The 17,973-nt window shown below is 46.8% G+C and overlaps 2 protein-coding genes across 3 annotated transcripts in view; both read right to left on the reverse strand.

The window, feature by feature from the left end:
* HIRA (histone cell cycle regulator) overlaps positions 1-17,973 on the reverse strand; it is a 378,609-nt gene that overhangs the window by 80,332 nt on the left and 280,304 nt on the right. The window lies entirely within an intron of this gene.
* Positions 3,135-17,943, reverse strand: UFD1 (ubiquitin recognition factor in ER associated degradation 1). 2 transcript variants are annotated; one of them, XM_083418371.1, is made up of 12 exons: positions 17,573-17,943; positions 15,362-15,494; positions 13,949-13,981; positions 11,975-12,096; positions 11,286-11,416; positions 9,826-9,898; positions 9,118-9,186; positions 7,880-7,945; positions 7,409-7,456; positions 6,075-6,163; positions 4,135-4,216; positions 3,135-3,259 (listed from the first exon to the last, which is right to left on the reverse strand). In XM_083418371.1, exons 1-12 carry the CDS (start codon positions 17,573-17,575, stop codon positions 3,185-3,187), a joined length of 924 nt encoding a protein of 307 aa, XP_083274497.1. In that variant the 5' UTR covers positions 17,576-17,943; the 3' UTR covers positions 3,135-3,184. The 2 variants fall into 2 exon arrangements, with proteins under 2 accessions (XP_083274497.1, XP_083274498.1); XM_083418372.1 differs by lacking the exon at positions 17,573-17,943.

The following is a 17,973-nucleotide window of genomic DNA, read 5'->3' on the forward strand; positions in this document are numbered from 1 at the left end:
CCTACATTGGCTCCCAGTACATTTCTGAGCACAATTCAAAGGGTTGGTGCTGACCTTTAAAGCCCTTAACGGCCTCGGCCCAGTACACCTGAAGGAGCGTCTCCACCCCCATCGTTCAGCCCAGCCACTGAGGTCCTCTGCCAAGGGTCTTCTGGCGGTTCCCTCACTACAAGAAGTGAGATTATAGGGAACCAGGCAGAGGGCCTTCTCAGTAGTGGCACCCTCCCTGTGGAACACCCTCCCACCAGATGTCAAAGAGAACAACAACTACCAGACTTATAGAAGATATCTGAAGGCAGCCCTCTTTAGGGAAGCTTTTAAGGATTGCTGTTTTTATTATGGTTTTCAAATACAGTGGTAACTCGGGTTAAGAGCTTAATTTGTTCTGGAGGTCCATTCTTAACCTGAAACTGTTAACCTGAGGTACAACTTTAACTAATGGAGCCTCGCGTGGCCGCCATGCGATTTCTGTTCTCATCCTGAAGCAAAGTTCTTAACCTGAGGTACTATTTCTGGGTTAGTGGAGTCTGTAACCTGAAGCGTCTGTAACCTGCGGTACCACTGTATGTTGTAAGCCGTCCAGAGTGGCTGGGGAAATCCAGACAGATGGGTGGGGTATAATAATAATAATAATAATAGGAATTGTAGTCCAAAAGCAGCTGGAGAAACACTGCTCTAACCCAGCTCTTTTCAGCCCCAGTTGTTGTTGTTGAACTACAACTCCCATCCTCCCAGCTAGCAAGGGATGATGGGAGTTGTAGTCCCAGAACACCTGGATGGCTTTATAAGGGACCTATTCGACTCATATACCTGCCTTAGGCCCAAGGAATTCCGCAGCCTGCACACCTTCTGCCACAACAGAGCAGTCTTTTGAGGGGCCTTTATAAAAGGCTTACACACAACTGTCGCTCTTGAAGGCTTTTTAAAGCAGCTTTCCTATTCTGAGCCCCACATTAATCCCCCCCCCCCCCGCTTACCCTCCAGGTACCGCTGTCAGCCATGCTGCTCCCTGCTCCGTCCATCCCACCCTCCCTCTCCGTAAAGAGGCGGGGCTTTGTGACGGATTGACCCGGCCGTCCGCAAGGCAAGACGCAGTCGAAGTCAAAGAGGTAAAAGCTCCAGCGGTTCGCTTAGAGAAGACTTCCGGCTCCCGTTTGCGGCAGTTTGGCTAAGGCTCCGCCATGGGGGGGGGGGTTAAGAGTGGCGGGGAAAGGCTGGTTAGGGGATAGTTGGGCAAGGGGGGGGGGACACTTTCCCTATCCACCCAGTGCTTTTGAAATAATTGTCGCCTGTGCAAAACAGAGAAGAACAAAACGACTTTTTTATTTTATTTTTAAAAAAGGCTTGACTCCTGTTTCTTATTTAGTAACGATATTATTATTCAGCAATATCAACTCAGTCTGGAGAGCTCAGCGGGTTAGCGTGGCTTCTCTTCGTCATTGCCTAGAAAAACGCAATGAAATATTATCCTAACAGTCTACTAAGAAGTAAATATTGAGTTGAATGGAACTTTCTCCCAGGTGGCTGAGGACAGAATTGCAGCCTAAGTGAGTCTTTTATTGGCTTCACTGGTTTCGCACTGTTCAGTGGTACCTAGGTTTAAGTACTTAATTCGTTCCGGAGGTCCGTTCTTAACCTGAAACTGTTCTTAACCTGAAGCACCACTTTAGTTAATGGGGCCTCCCACTGCTGCCGCGCCGCTGGAGCATGATTTCTGTTCTCATCCTGAAGCAAAGCTCTTAACCCGAAGCACTATTTCTGGGTTAGCGGAGTCTGTAACCTGAAGCTTATGTAACCCGAGGTACCACTGTACTACCAAATTTACAGTGTGTCACTAAGGCCCCACATGGCAACTTAGGCATAGTGGTGTAATTGCCCAAGCACTTAATTTAACTCAGGGGTAATTTAAGGCCTGGGGACCGGATGTGGCCCAATCGCCTTCTCAATCCGGCCCGCGGACGGTCCGGGAATCAGCATGTTTTTACATGAGTAGAATATATCCTTTTATTTAATAATAATAATAAATAAAATTTCATTTATATCCCGCCCTCCCTAGCCGAAGCCGGGCTCAGAGTGGCTAACAACATTTAAAATGCATCTCTAGGTTATTTGTGGGGCATAGGAAGTCGTTCATATTTTTTTTTTCAAAATATAGTCCGGCCCACCACACGGTCTGAGGGACGGTGGACTGGCCCACGGCTAAAAAAGGTTGCTGATCCACAGTATGGTGTGGCCATTTCTTCAGCCATCAGAAGGTAGAAATTTTGCTTTGCTTATTTATGCTGAAACATCCATGAAGGATGAGACGATCAACGGCTACCAACCCTGGTGGTTATGGTTCTAGCTCCACTGTCTTCTGAATTATCAGTTGTTGGAAATCACAGGAGGGGAGAGTGTCGTTGCGTTCAGGTCCTGCTGACAAACTTCCCATGCGCATCTGGCTGGCCACTGTGAGGGCGGGAGGCCAGACTAGATAGGCCTTTGGTTTAAGCAGGGCTTTTCTTATTTAACCAGGACGACTATTAAGAAACCGTATGTTTACCATCTATTCCACATGCATGTAAACCACTAATTTTATTCCATCTAGTTCTAGCTAAGAAACCTGCACCTGAGCTGTAACACTTCACAGTAGAGGTCAGGTATCAAATGGCTGAATGTTCTGGCATACAAAGGCATTCAAAGGTAAGAGTACAAAAACCAGTCATTCATACATGTTGCTTTTGCTTCTTGCCCTGCCCAACACTGGCATGCGGGCCCTGGAAGGATGCCCACAAGGCTTCCACAACCCTGCCCTAAATTGTAAGGAAACCATGCCTATTTTCCAAGTGTGGGAAGTTAACATACAATAAAGCAACTTATTCAAGAACCCTTTGCTGCCATAAATAAAAAAACAGCCTTCCAGGGGGACCATCAGAAATCCACATTCTTTTTGTGTCTCTTGCTGCTCAGTGTTACCAGAGTTGTCTTCATCAACATGCAACGTACAATGTGCTACTAAGTAAAACCCACTGAACCGCACTTCACTTGAAAGCGCAGAAACAGATTAGAATGTCCTTATGTTGCTTCTGAACAAGAGTGCCGCCACCCCCCCAATACAACGTCCTTTTACAAAAGAAAAGCTAAAATAAGTCAGAAACGCTGCAGTGTTATTTTATTCTTCCCGACCAACTCCTGGTTCCGGGAGTTACGGTTTTCTTCCTTTCTTGCGGAGTGACTGGCCTTCTCCAGAAAAGGCAATGAAGCGGCTTCCAGAGTCATCCTGAAAACAGAGGGGTGGGTAATGGGAAATATTACTTTATAAACTCACATTATTATTCATTATTACACATACAAGAAGTGAAGACCTGGACTTTTCAGGCAGCGACCTGTTCAGGCACCATGAGTAGTTCCAGCTTTGCACTGAACCCGTGATTTCAGCTCGGCTGACTTCTGCTTATTCACTTATTTATTGAAAATGCTTAGAAATGCCAAAGTACACGAGGTTAACGAGTTTTAGGGTCTGTCTTGGGTGCAGTGCAAATAACAGAGTGATTGTGACTGACCAAGATCTCTTCCCCAGCTCTCTTGTCAGATTCTTTGGGTGGTTGTTGTTTTTAAATGCTGGTCTTAACCAACACTGCATCATCAGGGCTGGGTGGGGCAGAGCAGGGCGGAAGAGAAAACATTCCACTACAAAGGTGGAAGGCCTTCTGCAAATAGGATGACTTCACTGGGGACAGAAAAGGTAAAGGGACCCCTGACAATTAAGTCCAGTAGCGAATGACTCTGGTGCTGCGGCGCTCATCTCGCTTTACAGGCCAAGAGAGCCGGCGTTTGTCCGCTTCCGCAGACAGTTTTTCTGGGTCATGTGACCAGCATGACTAAGCTGCTTCTGGCAAAACCAGAGCAGTACATGGAAACGCCATTTACCTTCCCGCTGGAGCAGTACCTATTTATCTACTTGCACTTCATGCTTTCAAATTGCTAGGTTGGCAGGAGCTGGTACTGAACAACAGGAGCTCACCCCGTTGCGGGAATTCGAACCACCGACCTTTTGATTGGGAAGCCCAAGCGGCACAGTGGCTTAACCCACAGCACCACTCGGGTCCCTTCACTGGGGACAACCTCAAGGGAAAAAGGTACAGTTTTACTCACTTCTTCTACTTTCTTGACCAGCGGCCGAGAATTTCTGATGAATGTGATCTTGCCAATTTTGAAGTCATAGTTGGGAATCCCTCTGCAGAAGAGACAAATGAGGTACATGTGCTTCATATATTCGCTTCTGCCTTATGGAGCCGGCTCACAATTTACAGAAAAAGATTAACATCCAAATCAAATCGAGAAAAAAGCATGAAGTTAAGGGTTTGCTCCTGCTTAGAAAGAAGGAAAAACTTGGCATGATTTTTTTTGACTTGGGTTCTAATATTTTTTAAGCTGGGGTGATGAGAGGACCCAAAAACAATTCAATGAAGACTGAGCATGCTCAGAATGTTTACTGATGGTTGGGCGGGTGAAGGAGAATGGAAAAGCTGGAGGCCGGGAACAGGATGGGGTCTCCTAAAGGTAGGCATGGCCAGCCATTTGGCTTCTGAAATGTTTGACAACTGAATCACAGCTTCCAATTGGTTGCAAGAGCTTCCTATACTCAGTGGAAGTTGCGTTGGATGTTCGGCTTCTGAAAAACGTCCGAAAACTGGAGCATTTACTTCAAGATTTTTGGTGTTTGGGAGTCGAATCTTTTGAAAATGGAGCCATTTGGGAGCCAAGGTTTGACTGTAGATAGATAGATTGATAGATAGATAGATAGTGTGCTTCACAAGCCAGATGCAACTATCTCCTTTTGCTTGGCTTCTACTGAAAGAGTACCGTATTTTTCGCCCTATAGGCACACCGGCCCATAGGGCGCACCTAGTTTGGGGGGGGGGGGGGGCGGAAATAAAGGGGGAAAAAATATTTCCCCCCAGGCGCGGGGCTGGGGTGGGGGAAGCCAGAGCTTCCCCCGACCCCAGAACAGGCTGCTATCCACAAGCCTTGGGAGCCCGGCAGGTCTCCCCAGGCTTGCGGTTATCTGCCCGAAGCCTGGGGCGCGCTCCCCTGCGCTCCCTGGGTTTTGGGCTGCAGGCTGCTGTCCGCAAGCCTTGGGAGCCCGGCGCAACTTCCTGCCAGACTCCCAAGGCTTGCGGATAGCTTCCTGAAGCCTGGAGAGTGAGAGGGGTTGGTGCGCACCGACCCCTCTCGCTCTCCAGGCTTCAGCGAAAGCCTGCATTCGCCCCATAGGACGCACACACATTTCCCCTTCATTTTTGGAGGGGAAAAAGTGTGTCCTATAGGCCAAAAAATACGGTAATTATCCCCCTCACTGGTTCCTAGTGGATGAGCAATTTTAAACACGTGGCTTCACAAGGCTTCTTTAAGTCACAGGTTGATCTCAGATGGAGTTGTCGAAACACATTATCCTAGCTTGCACGAGACTTGCCGCTGTAAACAAATGAGTCAGCCTTTCCCTGTTTGGTGCCTTGCAGATGTTTTGGACTGCGCATCTCATCACTCGCAAACCAGCACAGCCGAGGGTGAGGGATGAATGAAAGTTTTAGTCCACAATATTTGGAGGGCACCAGGTTTGGGGAAGGTAAAGTCACAATATTATCCAGAGTGAGAAGTGTTGTGAGGTGGGGCTTCTTTAGCCTGCTGGACAGTGACCAGAGAGGACCTGGGTTCAAACAGGGTGACCTTGAGCTAGTTGCTCATTCTTAGCCTAACTACTAAAGACCTGCTTCTACACACCCTTCTCTGTCCTCCATCCAGACAAGCAAAAGCAAAAGGGATGAATGCAGAATGGGGTGTGGCTTGGGGAAGAGTTCTAAGGGCCAGATAGAGAGGCTTGGGGGCCACATTTGCCTCCTGGACCTGAGATTTCCCGCTTCCGATATAGCTGCTGTTTCTTTTCTTCCTTTCCAAGCCATGTTACCACACTCCAAGCGAGAATATCCAACTCGCACAAATACTGAAGCCATGGCATTGCTGCAGACAGAGATGGAAACGGCCCAAGTCATTTCACTTGGAGGACACACAGAATTGCGTCAAGGCAAACCAACCTCCTAATGTCTTCTGGTTTAATTGGAGAAGGATTTGGCTCGACGCCTTTCTTTTTCCCGTCCAGCCTGTTCCCAGATCCTGAAAAGGCCTGCAGGGATAAGAAAGGCAGAGTCATCATCATGAAATCATCAACCTTGTATGGAGCATCTCAAGTCATGGCCCGCGTAGGATGACGCCTCTATCCACCTGAACAGTCCTGATCCAATTTATCCAAGAAATCCCCAGAGGCAATCACCCAAGGAAACTAAGCAGAAAAACAACAACAACTCTACTGAGGATTGTCTTTGAGAGGCTGCCCATTAGACTGCAACTGTTCTATGGTTTGGAAAGGAATTATATCTATCGTACTTTTCCGTGTACAGTGGTACCTCGGGTTACATACGCTTCAGGTTACATACGCTTCAGGTTACAGACTCCGCTATCCCAGAAATAGTGCTTCAGGTTAAGAACTTTACTTCAGGATGAGAACAGAAATCGTGTTCCAGAAGCGCGGCGGCAGCAGGAGGCCCCATTAGCTAAAATGGTGCTTCAGGTTAAGAACAGTTTCAGGTTAAGTACGGACCTCCGGAACAAATTGAGTACTTAACCTGAGGTACCACTGTATAAGACTATTTGGGGGTTTTTTACTGAAGAATTATGTTTAAAATCGGGGGTCGTCTTATACATGGGTAGTCCCTAGGGGTGATGTGGGATTGGTTGATGCCGCGAGGCAGAGATGGTCTGCAGCGTTTTATTGGTGTTTGCAGCAGGGGGTGGTGTTGGATTGGGTATTGCTGTGGCAATTGGGCGGGCAATAGGCTACTTCTGCCAGCGAGGGGACAGACGTTAGAAGGCAGAGTGTTAGCGTTGCCCAGGCGGGTGAGTGATTTTCGACAACCCCCCCCCCCCGAAAAAAGCTCAACAACTCTGTGCAATCTCCCCCCATTTTCTTAATTTTTAGTCCCCCAAAATAGGGGGTGCCTTATACATGGGGGCGTGTTATACACAGAAAAGTACGGTATATTCTGAATCTGGATTCTCAACATGCTGCAAGTCTTAGCATAAGTGAAACATTTCAGTGGGCTCGCTGTAATATCTATAAACAGCTTCCTTCATATGGGGCGATGCAGAGGGTGTTGAGTCCCCCTTTGTGGGGTGTTTGATATCTATTTTTAATCTTTGTGTTTGTGAGTAGCTTTGAGTTCTTTTTAAAAATGTTTTTGTATGTGCTTGAAGCCGCCCAGAGTAGCTGGGGAAACCCAGTCAGATGGGCGGGGTATAAATAAAACCGTTGTTGCTCTTATTTCTTAAAAAGCAGCTAATGAATATAGTTTAATTAATCAAAGAGACTTACACGGAATCCCAGGTCACCCACGTAGCCACTATGGTCTGCCTCCACATCCTGGAAAGCAAGCGGAGAAACAAGTTGACTTGTTTTACAATGGCTCCACAGCACTCTTTCTGCTTGACTCTGGTGCTCAGAAACATATGGCTTCTGACAGTGGAGGTGGAATATATCCACCGACAGTGAAATGGTCTAATCCTTTTCTAAAAACTATCCAAATTGGTGGCCATCACTGTCTCTTGTGGGAGTGAGTTCCACAGTTTAATTATGCACTTTGTGAAGAAATCCTGAGTCTTCCAACAAAATGACTGCTCTGTCGACCAACTCAATCAAGAAAATGAAAAGCAAGGAGTAAATCAACTTGACAACCAGCTTTATCAATTTATTTGTCGCATTCACTGCTTCTTCTGAGTGGGTTTTTATTTGGGGGGGAGAGGAAAAAGCAAGTAAAAAGACAGAAGAATATACAAGGCCACTTACTGTGGACTCCTCGTGGTGTGTCTGTCTTTCTGGTTCTTTGTAACCCAAAGGTGCATCAAAATCCACCTGTATAGTAATAAATAATAACAATAATTTACAGTGGTGCCCCGCAAGACGAATGCCTCGCAAGACGGAAAACCCGCAAGATGAAAGGGTTTTCCGTCTGCAGAGGCGCTTCGCAAGACGAATTTCCCTATGGGCTTGCTTTGCAAGACGAAAAATGATGAAAAAAATTGAATTTTTTTTTTGCTCCAAAACCCCTTATTCTGAATCGCTAAGCTGCTAAAAGCATTTTAGCAGCAAAACCGCTAACCCCCCCTTAAAAAGCCGTTTTTAGCCCTTAAAATGTCAATAGCGCTAATAGCGCTACTCCGTCAATGGGCTTGCTGCGCAAGACGAAAAAACCGCAAGACGAAAAGACTCCGGGAACGGATTCTTTTCGCCTTGCGAGGCACCACTGTATTATTATTTATACCCCACCCATCTGGCTGGGTATAGAGTCAATATCAAATTCACAACCAGGGTAAGAAACAATAATAACATTCCTAAGAAATGGCTTCCTCCCTTAATCTACCAAAGTGATTTAGTCCTTCCCCCAGAAGTAGAATTAAAGCAATTATTCCTGCAGCCAGATTTCACGGGATCCTCTCGGTCCCCCCTTAAGACCATCAGTTGTACAATGGGAAGGGAGAAGGGTTTTGATGTCGTGCAAAATTGTAGCTCCTTTCTCTGCAAGAAGATCAAAACAGAGGAGGGGATTTGGTGGGTTTGTGGTACTTGGGAAAAAATGCAAAAAGCAGCCCGTGCAATCTGCATTTGCAGTTGCATCCTGAATTTTGCCTCTGCAATTGCATTTTGAATTTTGAGGCCTTTAAAAGCTGCAAGGCAGGATTTGGAGTCCAATGTGTGCATTGACAGTTTTTGAATCATTCTGCTGGAAACACCGGATGCTTTTTCACTTTTGGACAGCCAGGAGAGATAATGGGCTTACAAACTTGGTTGCTGTTTTCAAAAGTCTATGAAAAGATTTAAGTGAAACATGGACAGAGTTACTAAAAACTAAATATATTCTAATGGGAATGTGAACCCCCTGGGAAATAGCTGGGGGGGGGGGCTATATTGGAACACAGGCCCCTGACAGCTTTCCACTGGAGTAATGTGGCCCTTGACTTAAAAAAAGGTTCCCAACCCCTGTTTTAAGCGGTCAGTGAGACTGCAGATGCCCATCTCCCACTTACATTCATGTCACACTCTATGATGGACACAGCTTTGTCAGGTTTCGTCTCCATCACTCGAAGCTCATAGATCTAAAAAATGACAGCCAATCTCATCATCAATATAATCTCTATCAAGTTGCCTTACTCTTTTACTCGCACACTACCCTGCCCCATGCCAGCTCTTAAATTCAATCTAATACCTAAAAGTCACCTAAAAATCCACTTAAAAACCAGGAGACAGCCCTGGATGCATTATCAAATGCACAGATAGATGCACGCACACGTTTCTGGATTAGGATGCCTAATCATTCCCTCCAGGGCTCCTCAGGTATAGCTTAGGTAAAGGTAAAGGGACCCCTGACCATTAGGTCCAGCCGTGGCCGACTCTGGGGTTGCGGCGCTCATCTCGCTTTATTGGCCGAGGGAGTTGGCATACAGCTTCCGGGTCATGTGGCCAGCATGACTAAGCCGCTTCTGGTGAACCAAAGCAGCGCACGGAAACGCTGTTTACCTTCCCGCCGGAGCGGTACCTATTTATCTACTTGCACTTCATGCTTTCGAACTGCTAGGTTGGCAGGAGCAGGGACCGAACAACAGGAGCTCACCCCGTTGCGGGGATTCGAACCGCCAACCTTCTGATCGGCAACTCCTAGGCTCTGTGGTTTAACCCACAGCGCCACCCGAGTCCCAGAGGTATAGCTTATTCCGCTTTAAATGGCAATGTATTACCTTCTCATTGTAGTTGATGGCTATAACATCTCCGGTGGTCAGGCAAGCGAAATTTCTGAGAGCGTTTTCCAATCTTTACAGGATGTTAAATTGAAATACAAACCATGCTGGTAGCATAAAAGGTTACATTTCACAACTGCAGCTACATCACAGCTGCTTTTAACCCTCCCCATCTACTTGAGGCTCCCTCTCTCCTTCAATTGTCACCTGGCAGGCTGCCATTCCACTGGGCTAGAGCAGAGGAAGAGAAGTGAAGCAGGAACACTTCATTGGGTCTGGCTCTGTCAGGCTCCTCTTCTCCCTGAACAGCTTTCTGTTCTAGCTGGTCATTATATGAACCAGTGCCTGCATTTGCTAGGTGTGGTTTTCTTCCATCTTCCCTCCTCACTCGTTTTCCTTTTGTGCTATGCCTGTTGGCAGGGGAGACTTACTCTTTACTGATCTTACGTTAGGCACCCTGGGAGCCTTTTTGACTGCAGAGTGGGGTAAAGATGTTTGAAAATAAATAGACACCCAACCTCCATGGTGCAGAAAATCTGCTTTAGAATAACATGGTCTGTCAACTTTCTCCTACATCTTATTCTCATAAACTCTCCCCTCCTCATTCTCCAGCTCATGGCATGTTACCAGCTTTTGAAAAGAGATCGGTGTCACTGGTGTCCACTGCAAACTGAAGTCAATGAGGCTACATCAGAGGAAGCTGTCTCTGAACTGGCCCTTGTTCATTTTCAGATAGCATCTGTTTTTGGAGCCCAGGGGCCATCTTCCCTCCTAAGTAACCTTCTGGGGCTGCAGGCCAATGGCAGGCAAGGCCAGAGGGAAGACAATGCAACTCTGTACACTCAGAGGCTCTGCCAGCTGAACTGGTTAGCACATGGTGCCGATAATGCCAAGGGCCTGGGTTCAAACCCCACATGGGTCACCTGCATATTCCTGCATTGCATGGGGTTGGACTACATGACCCTCAGGGTCAGCCAGGCCAAAGAAGAGACAGGAAGGGGTGTGGCCTGGGGAGGAAGTGCATGCTGGGCAGAGCTGTTGGCTTTTTTGACTATGTGCAATTCTGTGCAGCTTCACACAAAGCAACTAAGAGTTGGCCAACAGCCAAGGACGACTGAGCAAAGAGGAGTTATCTGCCTAGAGATAAGAAGCCTGGAAGCAGCGTTACCATTGGCTAAAGTCTCACACAGGCATAATGATTTATGGCCTAAATGACTGGAATGTGTTATTGGTCAGTGTGGAGTCTAAGAGTTGTTTGGAGTGAGAGAGAGTTAGTTAAGATCTGTGTATCTGTTCTGTTCTTGTACATAGTAACTTGAAGTCTGCTGTACATAATAAACACACCTATAAGTAACAAATTACTGGTTCCTGGTTGGAAAAAGGAAATTCATCTTCCTTCCCTGGGGCCACAGCTCAAACCACCCTCTGCGGCTTCCCCTGGGGTTTAACGAAAAGGATACACTGCTTTGGGGTTGGTGATGTCAAGGAAATCAGGGCTCTGCGGCTGAAATTTGGAGTACGTCGCCACTTGCAAGTTGACGCTCTCTACCTGCACCAGGCCCCCTTCCTCCAAGAGCAAGTTCTGCATCATCTGTCAAAAGGAAACAAAGACAGGTGCTCAAATGATGTCTTGGGAGACACTCAGAGCTTCCCGCAAAGAATCCTGTGGCCTTTACAGTGGTACCTCAGGTTACAGACTCCGCTAACCCAGAAATAGTGCTTCGGGTTAAGAACTTTGCTTCAGGATGAGAACAGAAATCGTGCTCCAGCAGCACAGTTTAGCCCCATTAGCTAAAGTGGTGCTTCAGGTTAAGGACAGTTTCAGGTTAAGAACGGACCTCCGGAACGAATTAAGTACTTAACCCGAGGTACTACTGTAGTTCGTTAAGGTGCTGAGAGTTGTCAGGAGACCTTAATTCCCTCTCACAGAGCTGTAATTCCCAGAGTTCCCTGGGAAGAGGGACCAACCAACTATTCTGAGAATTGTAGCTCCGTGATGGGAATGTACATTCTATCCACAGTTTGTCTGAGACATCACCACGAGCCTGTGCTATAGTGAAATGATTTTTTAAAAAATAAGAGGGTAACTCATTTCATATAACCCTTGTAGAAGTTTTAAGTTGAGAAGAGAATCAAGGTGTCTACTTACCCAGTGTGGAAGGTAACAAATGCCTTCATCAGCCACAAACTCAAGCACGCCACAATGCGTCATCCGGTCAGAATTTTTATTTGTCAGTTTAAACAACATAGGATAGGTGATATTAAGCCGGCCTAGGGAAAAATGGGGGTGGGGGGAGAAGCACTGCATTTATCAAATGAATTTTCTTGGAAGCTCGCATAAAGAATCTTGGACTGTGAGCCTACACTTGCTTCCTTGGGAGTAAGCCTCGCTGAACTCAGTATGATTTGCGTCCAACAAAACTTGTGAAGGACTGGATTGAACATAGGAAAATACCATAGATCTAATTCGGAGTTTCCAAGCTCCAAGGAGTAGGCGCTGCCACACTAAACACAGTATTCCTATGCCTCTTGCTTGGACTACTGTAATGTACTCTACATGGGGCTGCCCTTGAAGACAGCTTCAGTTAGTGCAGAATATGGCTGCTAGGATGGTAAGTGAGGAATCTTGATAGGACCATGTGACATCAGCCCTGAAAGCGTTGCAAATTCAAGGTGTTATTAGCAACATAAAGGTAAAGGGACCCCTGACCATTAGGTCCAGTCGTGGCCGACTCTGGGGTTGCGGTACTCATCTCGCTTTACTGGCCGAGGGAGCCAGCGTACAGCTTCCGGTCATGTGGCCAGCATGACTAAGCCGCTTCTGGCGAACAAGAGCAGCGCACGGAAACGCCGTTTGCCTTCCCGCCGCAGCGGTACCTATTTATCTACTTGCACTTTGACGTGCTTTCGAACTGCTAGGTTGGCAGGAGCAGGGACTGAACAACGGGAGCTCACCCCGTCATGGGGATTCAAACCACCAACCTTCTGATCGGCAAGTCCTAGGCTCTGTGGTTTAACCCACAGCACCACCCACGTCCCTTATTAGCAACATATAAAGCCCTAATAAGCTTGGGACCTAAATACCTAAAATCATACAGAGCTGACCTCCTAATGGGATATCTGCAGGAGACCCTCTCCTACACAGAGGTGGGCTACAGCAAAAATACATCACAGTGGGGCGGTCTACAACAGAAATCCTGTCTGGCAGGATACTGGTCACTTGATTGCTTTACTTAGCCATTCCTTTTGAGATGTTTAATACTTAGTTCCTGAAACCAGGTCACAGGCTCACCCTATTCATGCACAAATACACCCTTAAGACAGGATTTGTGAGCCAAGAGACAATGGGAAGGCTTTTTCCATTTCCTTCCTCACTGCAGAGAATATTTGAAGTCACTGGAAGAGTCAAAATGGCTTCAGAATTGCTCTCCTTTACTATTTCAGATGTGGTTTATGTACTTATGTATGTATTTGCCTTGTAGATTTATGAACACATGATTTATATATATGTGAGACTTTAGAATTCCTGTAACAGTTGGGTATATAAGGGGGTGAGACAACCTTTTAGGCATCCTGGTCCCTAGCTGTATAGGGCTTTGTACACCAGTAGTAGCCCCTTGAACAAAGGCTAGTACCTTATTGACAGCCATTGCAATTAATTCAGGAGCAGTGTAATGTGGTGGCAAAAAAACAAGAGAAAAATAGTTTTGTCTGAGCACTGTGTGACTCTGGAGCAAGAAGAAGTTGGGACAAGAGGTGACCATCATTGTGCCCTTTCACATCCTATGGGATGGAATGTCAAGAGGAAATAATTGTAGCGTTAACATAGCAGCAATTTCACATATGTTGCCAATCCAAAATGCTTATTGGCTTCTTACTGATTTAACCAGCTACAACCTTAATCTTTTACTGGTAGGTCAGGATCCACAACTGGATTGCAACCTGAACCAAAGTGGGGCGCGATGACGGCATTGCCGTCATACAAATACAAGATTAAAACAATTAAGATGAGGGTCTGTAAACCCCTGTCTCGATTAAAGGTGGATCGGAAAACACTGAAAACATTTGCAGTGAGAGAATATACTTTACATCTTCAAAAGAACGCTGAATAGAAGATACTCACTGAGTTGATCCAAAGCAGAGGGTGGCATAATTACTGCGAGAAAAGGAATTAACAGTAAGATTAGGTATGGCATGACAATGAAAAACAAGCACAGGAAAGTCAAGGCATGTACTTTAATATGAGAATATATCCCTTCCTTGAATTCCCGCCCGCAGACGTTAACACGCAGAGAAGTTTATCCAATGTCCTATGTCATAACACCTAGATTTCCTTCTCCTGATTCAGAGTAGGGGGTGTGAAAACCAAGAGAGTAAGTATCCTATATACTACACATTTCAATGGGGAGTGAGACTCAACATGAGGCTACCACAGGGATGGGGAACCCCAGGCCTGTGGCCCAAATGTGACCCTCTAGGTCAGGTGTGGGAAACCTGTGGTCCTCCAGACGTTGATGAACTAAATTTCCCCTCATCTTTGCTGAGGCTTGCTGGGGCTGTTGGTAATTGCAGTTCATCAACATCTAGAGAGTCACAGGTTCCCCATCTCAGCACTAGGCATCTCAACCTGGCCCTTAGGAATTCTCCCCAGGCTACCCCACTTACTGGATGGAATGGGTCATTGACCACAGAAAATACCTCTTGCTTGTCTGGAAGGATGACAGAGGTCATCATGTGCATGTGTATAGAAGCTATCCTACCGTACAAAGGCAAAATGTTACATTCATTGTTCCATCCACTTGTGCCTCTGGCCTCACCCAGAACTGGCATGCGAGCCCTGGAAGGTGGTCCAGAAGGGAATGTGGCCCTTAAAGGTAAAGGGACCCCTGACCATTAGGTCCAGTCGCGGACAACTCTAGGGTTGCAGCGCTCATCTCGCTTTATTGGCCAAGGAAGCCGGCGTGCAGCTTCCGGGTCATGTGGCCAGCATGACTAAGCCGCTTCTGGCGAACCAGAGCAGCGCACGGAAATGCCGTTTACCTTCCCGCCGGAGTGGTACCTATTTATCTACTTGCACTTGGACGTGCTTTTGAACTGCTAGTTTGGCAGGAGCAGGGACCGAGCAACGGGAGCTCACCCCATCGCAGGGATTCGAACCACCGACTTTCTGATCGGCAAGTCCTAGGCTCTGTGGTTTAGACCACAGTGCCACCCGTGTCCCTAATGTGGCCCTTAGACTTCAATAATCCTGATAATGCTCCTGAATCCCATTTGCTGGAAACCACAGGAGGGGAGAATGCTCTTGTGCTTGGGTCCTGCCTGAAGGCTTCCCACAGGCGTGTGGTTGGTCGCTATGACAACAGGATGCTGGACTAGATGGGCCATTGGCCTGATCCAGTAGGCTCCTCTTATGCTCTCTATTTAGGGGAGCTTGGCCAGCACGTGTTGCTTAATGCTCTTTTAAGTACCACCCCCTGCAAAACACAAAACCATCTAGCCCTCAAGAGAATATTCAAAAAGAAAAATGTGCACATACTCTTTCCGCCTTTCTCCACATCTGACCTGTCATTAGGTCCAGCAAGCATGGAGACCGAGAAACAGCGGTACTGAGTCGAGAAGCGGTTCTGGAACACTCTGGGGATTGGGTGATCAAACATATTGAAGGAAAACTGGGGAGGAAAAACAAGAGAATGAATTAGAAGAGGCAAGTTATATACAGCTATACCTCAGATTACAGATACTTCAGATTATGTTTTTTCAGGTTACGGACCCGCCGAAACCCGGAAGTACCAGAACGGGTTACTTCCAGGTTCTTGCATGCGCAGAAGTGCTAAATGGTGCTTTGCACATGCACAGAAGCGCCGAATCACAATCCGCGTGTGCACAGACACGCCGCTGCGGGTTGCGAACGTGCATCCCGCACGGATCACGTTCGCAACCCGAGCATCCACTGTATAATATGCTGCCATACTGAATCAGACAATTCGTCTATCTAGCTTAGTACTGTCAACTTCTGTGTTCTTCAACCTTGGGTCTCCTGGTGTTCTTGGACTACAACGTCCATCATCACTGGCAGTCCCACATAGAGCAGGTGACAATGATCCAGTCTGGAAGTTTCCAGAGCATGAGCACATACTCACTGATGAGACAAGTAGGCCTCAAAGCAATATGCCCAGTCCTGGGGCCTCAAGTTGTTCCAACCTTTTGTACACGAGAACCAAGACCTTGAATTGAGCTCTGTTGCTCACGTGGAGCCAGCGCAGTGCTTTAAGGCTCAACCGCATACAATTCTATCTCGCTGTCCCACTTGACAGCAGTGTCCTGTACCAGTGGCAGCCTCCAGACCATCTTCAAAGGCAGCCCCACACAGAACGCATTGCAGTAGTCTCCAACAGTGAGGTTCTTAGAGCATGGCTGACTGAATCTGGGCTTTCCCAGGCCAAGAATGGTACACTGTGCTTTAAAGTTGTTGTCTTTATTATTTCACTTCGCAGAATTTCTGATAGGCGGCAGCTGTATAAATGTAAATAAATACATAAACAACAGCCCACAAAAGCTGCTCTCGTGGTAAGACTGCAATCTGCATATAATTTGCCCTGAACCCAGGAAGCCAGTCTGGCGACTGACTGGTTAAGATTCCTACTTGACCTGGGGGCAATTTTTAGTCAAAACTCTCTTTTGCCACTTAGTTTTTAATAGGGGTTTTGTTTTCCCCAGCCTTCTCTGGATCTTGCCTGCTTGAAGCTACTGTCCGTCGCGCAAACTGCTGTTACGGTGCTGTATACACACAAAAGTAAAATGGGGACTGTGCTGCCGCAAATCTAAACCTTTAAGTGGGTTGGGCATGACTTGTTCCATTTAAACATACTGCCAAGGTGTGCGCTTCAGCTTTCACTCGTTGTGGTTTTCACCCATGTTGTCGCTTTACTTTTACTTTGCAAGGCATAAGTGCATAGAAACCCTATTTACATTCGCCACTGGCCGTAGCAATAAAATAAAATATATTGAGGACAGAGTGAAATGCTTATCTATACCAAATACGTTCTAGAGGCTCACGTGGATGCAAATGACAGAACTTGACACATCATCCTTCGTCCGCAGATAAGACGGGTGAACCAATAGGCTTCCTTTTGATTTTTGTTTTAATCATAAACAAACAACAACAACTGAGCAATGTCAGAAAGTCAATCAAACAACAGGTCTTATTCTTAGTGCCCCTGCTAAAAGATTTGCAAGGTTTTTTGGGCTGTATTTTATTACCTGAGTGGAAAAATGCGAGTCGTCATCGCCTCCCCCCCATCCTAAAAACTTTTCTTCGAGGTACCACAGAACTACAATGGGGTGTGTGCACGCGTGAGGGCTCAGTTTCGTTTTGATTTTGTTTAAATTGCTGTTTTTTTTACCTATGTCACTTTAAAGTGTGATATGAATGCCGTATACTTAGCTTTAGATTTTGATTCATGTGGAAATTGTTTCCCATTTCGTTGTGTATTTTTTGATGTGGTTTATTTATTGTTTATGACTTTTGTAACGATGTAAATCTTGTTATGCTGTAAGCTGCCTTGAGTATTGTTTTTTAACTGGGCAAAGGCGGCATACAAATAATAAATGATGATGATGATGATGATGTGTGTGTGTGTGTGTGTACTTTTGCAATTCCTTACAGCCAGGATGACTCTGCATTTCCCACCACCACCATCAGTCCCCCCCCCCCATCCAAAGAAAGACCCCCCCAAAGGCCTCCTACCATGATGGTGGCGTCTTCTCCTCCTCCTCCTCCTCGTCCCCTTCGCTATTGACAGGCCTCCCGCAGAGGCCTCCTCAGGTGCCGGGGAGCTCCGGCCAACTTGCCTCTTTCGAGGCCGACAGGAAGCCTCGTGAGGCGCCGAGGGAAACGGAGCGAAGGGCGGTAGGGGCGGAATCCCTTGGCTAAGAGGGAAGCGGGTGGGGACTTCTTTCCCAGGGGCTGGAAATCAGCGACCTTTACTCAAAAGCCGCCTTTGCACTCGACGCCCGATAAGCCGGCATTTCCGTGGGTTGAAAACCTCAAATGGATCGGGCCCCTCACGTTCGTTCGGGCTTTAGCAACAACCGCAACAAAAACCACATTTCCCAGAATGCCATTCGAAGGCTCGGTCCGCCCAAGGT

Source organism: Podarcis tiliguerta (assembly GCF_965153285.1).
Source record: "Podarcis tiliguerta genome assembly, chromosome: 16".
Lineage (NCBI taxonomy): Eukaryota > Metazoa > Chordata > Lepidosauria > Squamata > Lacertidae > Podarcis > Podarcis tiliguerta.